Below are 13,381 nucleotides of genomic sequence, written 5' to 3' on the forward strand. Positions count from 1 at the left end.
TTGCCTGTGACACTCGTATACCAACAAACAGATTTGTGAAAAAAAATCTTGTTGTACCATGCTACAGGTTGATTTGCAAAAAAAAATAAATGAAGGCAAGTTATAAATTCTTAGACAATAATTATATTCAGCAGAGTTTCTCTTTCTTTAAACCAAATCTGCAGGCATTGACACAAAATATGGAATATCGATCATTTCAAGAAATACAGGCACATATCGCTTCAAATTGCAACTGTAGGCAGCTGTGGTGACTAAGGGCATTATACAAGTCGGTGGAGAAGTGAATCCAGATCCCTGAAAGCTGCCACCCAGGTTGCTCGGATTGCTAAGGCAGCGTATGGTGTGTTGCTTTCATTGGTAGAGGGATTGAGGTTTGGAGCCACGAGGCCATGTTGCAGCTGTACAAAACTCTGGTGAGGCCACACTTGGATATTGTGTACAGTTCTGGTTGCTGCATTATAATGTGGAAGCATTGGAAAGAGTGCAGAGGAGATTTACCAGGATGTTGCCTGGTATGGAGGGAAGGTCGAATGAGGAAAGGTGGAGGGACTTGAGACTGTTTTTGTTAGAAAGAAGAAGGTTAATAGAGGCATACAAGACAATCAGATGATTAGATAGGGTGATCAGTAAGAGCCTTCTTCCTCAGATGGTGATGGCTAGCACGAGGGGACATAGCTTTAAATTGAGGGGTGATAAGAGATAGGACAGATGTCAGAGATCGGTTCTTTACTCCGAGTAGTCGGGACATGGAATGCCCTGCCTGTAACAGTATTAGACCCGCCAACATTAAGGATATTTAAATGATCATTGGATAAACAGATGGATGACAATGGAATAGTGTAGGTTAGATGGGCTTCAGATTGGTTCCACAAGTCAGCACAACATCGAGGGCCAAAGGGCCTGTATCGCACTGTAATATTCTATGGTTCAATAGTTATAACCCCCATAGGTGCTATGTTAGCAATACAAGAGATGATTTAGTGGATGTGCCCCCAGTTCCAACAAACATCGAACTGGTCTTGGCGATGGTACCACCAACTACTCTACTAAAATGGGAAAAATTTGCATATGTGCCAAGGAAGGCAGAGCCAATTATAAAGTCAGGGCCAAAACCACTCATGCCCTCACCAAACACCACCTACGTGTACAATTTCCAGTTGTTGTCAAGGAACAGTCAGAAGCAGGAGTGTTGACCAACTCATGTCATTGAGGTACCCTTTACTTCAACTGTTGTTCTGTTGGGATCAAACGTAATTCTGCCTTGTCTATAGGGCCCAGTTTTAACAGCTAATGCAAAAATTTGATACACCGTTTCATAAAATAGAAATATTCACAAAAATGGTAAAGTGGTACAGATTAACTTAATTTATTTAATCAAGGTAAAACTTAAGTAAAATTTATTCTTCTATAGCATTTAATGTGTAAAATAATTACAGCATAAAAGTGACTTTGGATATAGTTTATTCAAGATATGAAATTGAATTATGAATACATGTATCATATTTACAAAAATGGAATGAAGACAATTACCCAAAGGCATTATAATAATGGTAATAGCCAGAATATAATGATTGTAAATATGTACACAATTTATAGCAACTACAAACCAGATAGTTAAAACATTATACATTCCAAGAGTAATGACATTAACAATATATGTAACGGTTTACTACTGCTGGGACAGAACCACAAGAACTTACTACACACCTTGAGGTGTCCAGGCCCTCACTTTATTTCCATGCAAAATCCTTTCAGAGAAGAGCTCAATTCAATTGTTGCAAAAACACACTTGAAACCAAACATCTACCATGAAATAAAATGGAAAAAAAAACACTATTAAATAACCAACTGCATAAGTAAGAGGCTTCTTAAAGGATGTTTTTTTAGATTTTTCCAAGAGACCTTCAAAGAGTCAGAAACAAATACCGAACATTTTTTAAATCCTCTACTGAAATTTTCTCAACAAGGACAAAGCTTCAGCTTTAATTGATACTTAAATACAAAAGTGAGCGGCATTCTGTTCAAGTTATTTTAGAGTGCTATCTTCAAACACTACAGGTTTAGGGAGGATTTACAGAAATCATATCCTCCTATTGCCACAGTATCTTTCCTCATACAATAGAACTTAAAAAAAACTCCACCTAGATCGTGAATTTCAGAACAGTTTTACCATAATAGAAGGTGATAAGCACCATTTTGACATCTGACCACACAAAGGACAGAAGAATTTCAGAATTTCAGAAGATGAAAATTTTCCATGATCAATACTCAGGCTGAGAACTGAGTAGTACACATATAAATCAGTGCATTATTTTGATTGGGTTAATAGTACCTAACGTACAAAAAACATTGCGGATGACAGATTCTAGATATGGACTTACTGTTTGTGCAAAAATAAAGAAGGCGCGTAAAGGATATTAAAGTACTGAAAAAATTATCCTCTTAATTTTTCTTCCCTTCGCAATTGTATCAATTCCTTGATAGGATGAAAGTTCCTCTACTGCCTTACTTAATTTGCCATTCTATATTTAGCAGAAGAGGCAAAAATGACTACATTGTATCAATGACCAGCTAGACCCTGTTCTTGCTCAATATTGTCCAATAGGAATAGCACTAAGGAGTTAAAAAAAACCCACTGATAACTCGCTCTTTGATTCATAGAACACTGACTGCCATTACTGTCATACCAGCAAAAAATAAAGGGATTAAACCGGAAATTTCTGTTCAATATGGTCCAGTAACCTTGCTTTTTTTTTAAAAAAGAAATTAATCATAGTTTTATATTATACAAAGAGTAACATCTAAAGATAAATCACTAACCAGAAATAACAGCATTAATTTGAAACAAATAACTGCTTCAGCTAATTTAGGACTAAATACACAGGTCTATTTTCTTGGAAAGGGGGTGAGTCCTGAAGCTGGGACCATAAGCGGGTCCTGAGCCTGAACAGATGGGCAGTGATATCACAGTGGCAGTTCCCTTGAAGAGGCCTCTTAATGAGCTGCTACCTAATCTGCGCTTAATTAAAGATAGTGGCCAGATAATCCACATTGCCAACTGTCTGACTTAGACTGGCAATGTAGAAGTTTCCACAGTGCCACAGAGAGGTGGCCACTTCTGAGACAGCAAGGAAGGCAATTCAGTCCTACCAGCCTCAATCATCCAATAAGATCATAGCTGATTTGATTGAGGCATAAACTTCATATTTCAATCTACTCTGGGTGACTAACCACTCCCTTTTTACCTCAGTTTACAAGTATTCAATGATTATGCCTCCATTATTCAAGAGTGCCCCAAAGATTCATGTCCCTCAGAAGAAAAGTCATCCCAATTTCTATTTTAAATGGAAGATCCCTTTTTAAACTGCATTTTCTTGTCTATCCAAAGGGAAAACCTTCCTGCTTTCTGATATCCTTTCAGCATATACCCTGTCAAATTCCATCAGTATTTTGTGTGTTTCCATAAGATTACCTTTCATTCTTCAAAACTCCAACAGTTCAAGGCCCAAATCTGCCTAACCTTACCTCTCTGTCCAATTAGTTAGATGGCAGTACAGAATAGCTATTGAACTTTTATAATAAAAAAATAACAATTACGTCAAAGTCTGCAACTGGGTCATTTTCTTTGGATCCAATTAGTCTAAGACAATCAATGGATTGAAATCATGGTTGTGCACAGTTCAATAAATGTTGCATCTCTATTGGTCCAGCTGGTAAGACTTTTGGGGACAAAAATTCATTTAAAAAATACTGACACAAATACCTGTGCACCAATTCATGTCTTAAGTTTTTTTAAAGATATTCAAAAGAAAGAAATAAAAGTCATTAGCTAAAGATATAGAAAAATGGTTTTAAAATGATGGTTTGTTTCTTTCTCACAATGACTGATAATTAAAACTTTCACAGCATGTCTAAATCTAGCAGCTCAACTTTGTGCCATAATTAGGATTAGATCTCAACTGCATTCCTGCACTTTTCAACATTATTTGTTTAACACTGCTGACAGTCATTGGATGAATCAACACCAAACCAGTTCCTTATTCTTTGATATTACGTTTTTGTAATGTTTCATATTGGGTCAGTTCCTTGAAGTGTTTATTATCTACAAAATGGGAAATAAAAATCCCCCCCAATCAATCCCTAATAAACCACCTCTTGCTGAAGTAAAAGTTGTGTTCACTCGTCCTATATTTCATTCAAACAGCCATGTTTTAATGTGGTGAGCATTGTCAGAAACTATTAAAAGATTATTTAATACTTATTACTTAATACTCATTACTTAATAATGAGTCTACCCTCATTCTTTTTTACATGTCAAATATCTGCATTGGGGTATATTGGCAGTGGTTAGGAAAGTGACTGTGAACTGAATTCCCCCCCTTCTGTTTCAGGATTGCTAAACTCTCAGTGTAACAACACTCTTGCTATGATCCCAACATCAGTGAATCAGAAACCATTTATCATTCTTATCTTAAATTTCGTTCAAACCATTTCTTAGGTTTCCGGTAACCTCACTTTCAACCAGGCATAAAAATCAGGCCTGCTAATCCACTGTTACATTTCACTTAATATTAGGCAAAACATTATTTTAATCAATTCTAGTAATCAAATGAAAATTAACCAATTCATGTTGCAAATGTATTTTACAAAACGATTTTGGCAGGAATTAAATGCAATTTTGAAAGTTGCATGTCACATGAAATGTGAAGACCACAATTTCAACAAAATATTTCAAGCAAATTCAACAAATTCATCAAAAAAGTGGGCATGTGCCAAGAATTAAAGACATCCAATCAGGATGTACCATGTTGCTTAAAAAAATCATAAGTTTTGCATTTGTAGCATGTATAGGTGTCATTTTAAACACAGATTAAGAAACCTATCAAAGCAAGAAAAAAATTATCAAGCAAAACTTATCCAACTGGTATATTGGAGTTACTTGGGGAAGTAAAAAGAGGTTCAATTAATAAAATTAAGGCTCGAGGTGGCAGGTTGCAATGTCAGCAACCACATGAAGCAAACAGAGGAAATGTAAACAAACTCACATACTTCATACAGTACAGTTTTGTATCTGAAACCTACAGGCAGGAACTCATCTCTTATAGGTACTAACAATAATGATGTGTCTGTCACCTAATTTAGTAAGATTTTCTGAGCAGTCAGACATTGGAATGTAAGACAAAGCAGTTTTTCAGAAATGGCAATTTCAAAAGCCATTAACAGATTACATTACTGGGATTTCTGAACCTGGCCAAAAGAAAGGTTGCTGTACAGACACAGACAAAACAATTGAACCTTAATTTAAAGAGGTGAGGATCACAACAGTTCACACAAAGTCAAAGAACATTAGATACTATGTTTTACTAAAATTGAAAAAAAAAAGCCATAATTTCAAACAAGTGCCAGAAAATTACATTAAAAGGGACTTAGTTCAAGAAAAACAAAATTTTCCAAAATTCCCTTAATTAAAAAAAAATCAGTTTGGCTCAGTTGGTTGCACTCCGCACCAAGTCAGATGCTCATGGGTTGAAGCACACCCCCTCCTTCCCCAGTCAAGATTTGGGCACATAAATTCCACCTGATACAGAAGCTGGAGTGCTGGCTAAGCAGTACATAGTCAGGTGCCGTTATTTGGATGAGACATTTAATCAGGGCCCTGTTCAAATGAGCAAAAATCATCTCTCAGATTATTTGAAGAGCAACAGCAGTTCCACTAGTCTCTCAGTTAACATACCTCCTTCAACCACAACCAAACTTTTTTGAGCATTCATTCATTGCATTGCTTATTCTGGCATCTTATTGAACAAAAATTGTCTACTAATTTACTTTCAAGTTTAATAAATGGCTGCATTACAAAAGTAATCCATTGACTGTGAAGTGCTTTCAAATGTCCTGAAAATGTTATAAAGCATGATATTTATTTCTTCTTGGCTAGCAAGCTAGCTAAAACATTGATGTTATATTTATTAAGCCAATTTTCTTATGCATCAAATTGATGTGCTTGGAAGCATATAGGTATCAATATGTAGAATTTCTAACTAAAAGTTCAAACTGCAGAACAAGACTGCTTACAATCTGCTCATACAAATACTCCATGTAAACTTACATACGACGAAGGCACACTCACTAGTAATTTACCGTTTGCCAAATAGGATTTTGCTTTTGTTTTACTGAAATTCTGTCATTACTTCAACAATTCAGAAATGTAGAAAGTCTAACAAAAACAAAATGCATTTCTAACGTTCTCTGCACTTTGTTTTAGCTTGAAAGCTTTTCTTTTTATCTCAGTTTTGCTCTTTCTTGTGCAAGTGGTGATAGAATCAGGAATGCAAATAATGTTTAGTTTTCTTTGACAATAAATTACATAGAGGATGCAATGTGGCAGTTTTTCATTTTTTGTGCAGATAATAAGAAAATGGAGCTTCATGCACCAGAACACATGGTGACGATGTTTACGTGTCAGACTGAATCTCAGTTTAAGAAATATTGAACAATAGAAGTGTAATCATAAATTGATGAATTGCTATAAAATAATTATCCTCAAAGGAAGAAAAAAAAGGTGATGACGAGTGAGAGTTTTCAACTGTATAATCACAATCAGTGCTCATTGCTCTATCACCATCAATTTCAATTTAAAAATCAATGATCAGAAGGAGAAATACTGAATTAAACAAATTTTTAAAAAAGTTACAGTCTCCCTAAACTTACATTTAAACTTTACATCACACTGGAATTGCACAAAGCCCTTAAATTGTGCACCAAGAATTCTGCAATAAAAACTAAACAAACATTCTGAAAACTATAAAAAGGTGGTAAACACATTGAACGAGTTTTAATATTATAAGCCCTCTTTAAACATTTTCACAAACTGTACAGTATTATTTTGATATTTCACTTATCAAATGTTTATGGATGACATAGAAAGAAAGGCAGGAAACAGAAATCTACTCTACCAGACTAGAAAGCAAAATGTCCTTCCATCTGCTGCAGTCAGCTAACCTTCAAAAGGGAAAGATAAATTTTGGAAGTGAACACCTCTTCCAAACCCATCATATTTGGAAAACAAATAAAGTTTGTATAACAGGTTTTAATTCAAGCCAAATTTTGTCAAATTAGTTGCAATGAAAAATAATAAGTGCTTCGAACAACATTTGCCCAGGCGTCTTTTACTTCTCATACAGGTTTTGAAGATTTATGATTTCTATGGTTCCACTTATTCATTTTGATTACTTTTGTTTTCTCTAGCTTTTTCTGAATAAATTCTCACAGTTTTAAATATTACAAATTATTTCTCAAAGTTGTCATTTAGTGACATTCCCAAGCTCTCTGACTATGCACTGTGGTCACAAGTACAGGAAACTGATTGTAGTGTTGCTAACTATATTGCAAAAATGTGATTTTTAAAAACATGCAGAGTATTTGACAATAAGAGTGTAATTTGTTGAAGTCAGGAGATAATTGCCAATAAAAAAATGTCACAACACCAATATTAGAATGTGATTATATGCCACTTTTGAGACATTAAGTTGTTGTACATCAGTGATGCACAAGACCAGTGCTAGATAATGTACACTGGTCATTGGAGTATATCCTATCTCATCTTCTAAGGAAATTTAAAAAATGATACTACTCAGACCTGTAGGTTCACATTTAAACTTGCTGAATTCCAATTATGCTTGCATGTCTGCTTTGCCACTTCTCTATTTAAAAATAATATTCAGCGAAAATAAAATTCGGAGGGTCTCCCAGGTCTTCACATAATTAGTGCTGACCAATCCAATAGCTGAATACTGTGCAATGCCAAGGGTTTACTTTATGTTCACAGCTGGTTGCTGCCTCTTATAACAAAGAAGGATCAGATCACACACATATCTCATTCTTTTGTTCTTTGCCCGGTTATTTTGTGCAGGATAGCACAAATGATTGTCAACATTTCAAACTCCATGTTACTATTCCATAAGCTTTAACCTTACAATGGGAGAATAACCACCATCCAATTGTATAATGGAAATATGATGTTTTAATCCCACTGTTCATTAGAATTGCATTTAAATGCTGGCTGCATATTTAGTGGCTCCTGAGAGTGTTGCAAATGAAGTTTCTTTCTTGCATGTATTCCAATAAACAAGTTGCTGTTGTTTTGCTGATGCTGGCTGGAGTTACTTTACACATTTTGAGGACAAATGTGAATTTTGAGAGTTTTCATTTCTCTATCGATATTTACCAATAAATTCACACAATTGTTTCACTGGAATCTTTTCTTATGAGCTTTGATGAGAGAAGAGAATGCTGAGTAGCACTGTTATGGTCTGCAGCCATCAATCGGACCTTTTGGTTGGTCCTTCGCCATTCGGAGTAGAGCTGGCAGTGATAACGGAAGGAAACCTTTGGGCAAAAATCAGCATGTGTTATTTTTACAAGTACTGAACATATCTCTTCAAATTTCATTCTTCCCACTTACTGACTTTCCCCAAGAATCTGATGATATTCTGGAGTTGACTGTGTGTCAGCTTGGGAAACATATCGGTAGGCTGAGATCATTGATAAATACAGCTGTGTCCTCAAGAACAGCAAGCATAAGCAGGAATTTGAGTTTATTTCTTTCTCCTTTTGCACAGGGACACAGAGGCCATATCATCAAGACAGATTTGTTGATAATTAGAGAATTTAAATTTGAACAGGGTTCGAACCTTGTACTTTAGACCCAGGAAAATGTCACTATGTGCTAATAAAGTCACAACACAGGGAGTTTGTCCTGTTATAATTCTATAGCTTTAATTTCACTTTGCACCAGCAAAATTTGTTATTAAGTGGGAAAACATTCATGACAGACATTTGTCTCAAAACATGTCATTCTCGGGTTTTGACATAAAGTTTTAAAACTACAAGGACATGCATCATGTGTCCAAAAACTTTGCAACAATAATTTTACATTTACATTACAGAAGGTGGGCAACAACTCCTGAAAATGTAGTGGAAGGTCAGTGTCTCAATTCACGACTCCACATATAGTTTCAGAGTAACAATTCTACACACAGCTTATGTTGCAAACTACACTGGTGTGGGGAAGCAGCTAACTGGAGCTACCCAATGTTCTACAAGATAATTAGTAAACATCAGTCATTTTGCACCATTTTCACAATATCATTTCAGAACTGGCATCTGGATACTGATTGTTATGTATTATAGTTGAATATGTCATATTAGAACAGTGTTTCTTTAAGAGGTGAGCATTGGTGAGGTGCTTGGGATTGTTCCAATTTGTTTCAGGTTTTAAAAGTGCATAACTTTGGGAAAAAAAGCATTCCTGTTGTATTGCAGCAAATGATAAGTCCATATATTCTTTAATTCTGACAGGAGCATAGTAACTGCCCAGTATAGAATATTGATAAAATGGTTGTTTTGAGTAAAGCAATTAAATCAATAACCTTAAAATAAAGGATGAGGAAAACAAAATTACATGCATATTAAAAGTCCCATCATTGCAGTAAGATTTTGAGACAGAATATTATCACTTACAGCATTGTATCATTTAGGTTGTTGGAATAATTTTGGAATAAATTTTATATTAAAATACTGCCACTTAAAATTAAATGGCTAAAACAAACAACCCACCAATGATTTGGAGAGGGTGCAGAAGAGGTTTACCAGGATGCTGTCTGGATTACAGAATGTGAGCTGTAAGGAGAGGAGAGAAAACTTGGGCTGTTCTCTCTGGGGTGGCAGAGGATGAGGGGAGACTTGATAGAAGTCTGTAAAATTAGGAGATGCATAGACAGGGTTGACAGTCAGAATCTTTTTCTCCAGAGTTCAAATGTCTAATACTAGAGGGTGTGCATTTAAGATGAGGGGGGAAAAGCTTGCAGGAGATTTGAGGGGCAAGTGTTTTTTACACAGAGTTTGGTAGGAGTCTGGAACACATTGCTATGAGTGGTGTTGGATAGAGACATGATAGGGGTGTTTAAAGGACTTTCCGATAAGCTCAAGGATTGGAGGGATGTGGACCAAGGGCAGGCAGAAGGGATTCGTTTAATTTGACATCATGTTTGGCACAACATCAAGGGCTGAAGTGCCCGTTCCTGTGCTGGACTGTTCTAAGTTCTAATACTGGATAAGCAGCAATTTCCTGCAACTAGATACTAGGCAGACCAAAGTCACTGTCTTTAGTCCCTACCACAAACCTATACAACAATTCCATCTGCCTAGGAATCGCCCAGGCTCAACCAGCATGTTTACAACATTGGTGTCATACTGATGTTGGCATTTCTGATTATATATCTATACTAATAGATCATCTGTTTTAACTTGTACTCCTGCCTTACCTCATGTGTCCTTCAAACCATAATCCATGTTTTATTCCAATACATCCCTGGCCAGTCTCCTACTTTCTACTCTCCATAAACATGAGGTCATCCAAAACTCTGCGATCAATGTGCTAAGTTATGACAAAACTCATTTACCCATCAGCTCTGTGCTTGGTGACCAACTAAGCTCCCAATTAAGCAATGTCTCAATTTTAAAACGCTCATCACATCATCAAATCCCTCAAGGCTTTGCCTCCTCTCACCTGTGTAACCTCTTCCAGCCCAACTTTCCTCTGGTGTGTCAGCTTTTTACCAATTCTGGCATTTTGGGCAACACCGATTTTAAATGTTCTACCAAAGTACTATTGGTGGCCGTACCTTCAACTGCCAAGGCCCCAAGTCCTGAATTCCCACCCTAAATTTCTCTTTTGTCAGAAAGAACCTGGAAACTCTCTGTTTGAATAAGATTTTGGTCATTGATCCAAACATCTGCTTAAGCTACTCTTCTGCCCACAAAGTTTATCTGACCAGAAATCTGGATCCATTACATCTCTGCCACTCAAAGCAGATATGAAGAGCTCCACCAACTGTGTAACAATGCATTTTGAAGTAAACGGTTTAATTAGGCAACACTGCTATTATTATTTAGAACTCTGAGGAAAACTTGCCCATAATCCAATCTGCAGCAAATCCAAAAGAACAAATTACCACAAAACCATACTGACAAAAATAAACTTAACCTGTTTTTTATTCATTATGAGATGAGAGCATTGCTGGCTAGGCCAGCATTTATCACCCATCACAAATTGCCTCGAGGGCAGTTATGAGTCAGCCACACTGCTGTGGTTCTGAAGTCACATACATACCAGACAAGATGAGGATGGCAGTTTCCTTCCCTAAAGGACCTCTTCCATTATGTTTGAAGGTATGGGGCCAGATGGTCTTTTTGTTTTAATAAGTAAACATATTGAAAATAGGGCTGACTCATTTCTTTAAATTTTTGGTGAAACTTGCAGCAATGCTACCTGGTTGTCTCTGATGCCTGCCCTTCATTGAGTGATTGATTCATTCATTGAAAAAAATACTTAGACCATAATGAGTTTATATTTGAGAGTATAACTCTGTTTATCTGTTACATCAGCCAGAGTAAAATGATCATGGTGTACATATCAATTTAAAAGATGCTAAGTCTTTATAAAACATAAAATCAAACTTGTGGAAACTACAGAAACTTTATGGACTGAAACATGGTTTTGCAATTTTTTGCTTACTTAATGAAGGACAACGCAATTCTGTAAGTATTTCAAAGACTTATTTCTGATCTAACCCATCAATATTTGAGATATCAGTTATTTAAAATGGCAAAATCTATGAATTGAATTGGAATTTTTCCAAATGAATATAGTTAATCCCACCTTCATAATGAGTGATAAGAGGAGGAAAGCATTGTTTCGGAGTGAAATTATTTTAGGTGTAAAGTTTAGTAATTCAGGCTTATTAAACTAATAAATCTAAATTGGAATGTTGGTGACTTGATGACTATTGTTTACCATCAATTCACAAAGTGACATTAACACAGTAAGCATTGAGAGATGAGAAAGGAAGAACGTGCGAATAAACAAAATTACAATGGAATGACTCGGTGATGCTTAATCTCATATTTTTCTTAATGTCTTAATGGGCAGCATGGTGGCTGCTGCCTCACAGCGGCAGGAACCCGGGTTCGATCCCAGCCTTGCACGACTGCCTGTGTGGAGTTTGCACAACCTCCTCATGCCTGCGTGGGTTTCCTCCGGGTGCTCTGGATTCCTCCCACAATCCAAAAGATGTGCAGGTTAGGTGAATTGGCCAGGTTAAATTGTCCATAGTGTTCAGGGATGTGTAGGTTAGGTGCATTAGTCAGCGGTAAATGTTGTGTAATGGGGAGGGGAATGGGTCTGAGTGGGTTACTCTTCGGAGGGTCAGTGTGGACTTGTTGGGCCAAATGGCCCGTTTCCATACTGTAGGGATTCTATGATTCTACTCACCAGTGTCCACAGGACATAGATGGTGAAAAGTGCAACAGTGAGTGCAATGAGTCCAACTGCCTCCAGGCGGCTGTTGAATTGTAGATGATCCTGTGCTCCTCGCAAACAAAGCCAGCCAGAGATTGCTGCTAATGGCGTGATGAAAAGAAAGCAAATCATGTCACAAAATAATGTCCTCTTCTCATTCCTGGGACCTGGATCTCTGAGCCACTGAAAAACAGGACAGTTGCATTATCTATCTAAATACAAGTACTTCAAAAGAAAGATACAGCAGAATTAACTTGTTGTGTCTTGATAAATACCGTAAGGAAATGGTCACATTTGTAATGCCAGGAAAGAAGAGACAAATTCTAGTGTGCAATGCAACAAAGCTATATACTTGTTCTTTATAAGCTAATCTGTGATTTTTCTTTACAGGTAGTGTGTTGTGGAAACCTTCCCCAAACTGCACTACAAGGTTGGATGATCATTATCTGATTGCTACTATAGTCTCTTTTAAAATTGGCACCAATTCCAATGGACTAAATGCATTCAAAGCCCAATAACTTAGATTTGCTTTTTGAGAAGGATAATAATTCAAACACGACAGCATACCACCCAGTACGAGAGACAACAAATTGAGTGTTTTTCTTTTCTCTCAGCTAAGTTGAAGGTGCAATATAAATTTGAAGTGCTGCTACAGTATTTTTTTAAAAAATCTACCAATTATGTCAAGTAGTATCATTGACTACTTCAGGGCACAAAACACTCCCCTATTGTCCCTCCACTTCTTAGATCTCTGATGTCCGATTTTAAATTTTAAAGTGAAACATATCAACAGCATTCACTACACCTTCTCCGTATAATTGCTCCTGAAGTTACATGGTCTTCAACTAGAAACGTCACAGTTCATAGTTTCATAGTAAGAGAAACAGGAGGAGGCCATTTGGCCTGAACAGAATATTCTGCCATTCATTAAAATCCTGGCTGATCTATTCATCATCTCAGCTCCGTCTACCTATATTATCCCCATAACCCTTAATTCCCCTACTATGGAAAAACCATTCGACT

The 13,381-nt window shown here is 36.5% G+C and overlaps 1 protein-coding gene across 1 annotated transcript in view; it reads right to left on the minus strand.

The window, feature by feature from the left end:
- Positions 1–1,534: 1,534 nt before the first annotated feature.
- marchf2 (membrane-associated ring finger (C3HC4) 2) overlaps positions 1,535–13,381 on the minus strand; it is a 58,115-nt gene continuing 46,268 nt past the window's right edge. Inside the window, exons 4-5 of the mRNA XM_060846184.1 lie at positions 12,332–12,541; positions 1,535–8,385 (exon numbers count right to left, since the gene is read on the minus strand). Coding sequence (XP_060702167.1) covers positions 8,233–8,385; positions 12,332–12,541 — 363 coding nt within the window. The 3' untranslated portion in view covers positions 1,535–8,232. The remainder of the gene's footprint in view (positions 8,386–12,331; positions 12,542–13,381) is intronic.

This window comes from Hemiscyllium ocellatum, chromosome 28, assembly GCF_020745735.1.
Source record: "Hemiscyllium ocellatum isolate sHemOce1 chromosome 28, sHemOce1.pat.X.cur, whole genome shotgun sequence".
In the NCBI taxonomy this organism is placed as follows: domain Eukaryota; kingdom Metazoa; phylum Chordata; class Chondrichthyes; order Orectolobiformes; family Hemiscylliidae; genus Hemiscyllium; species Hemiscyllium ocellatum.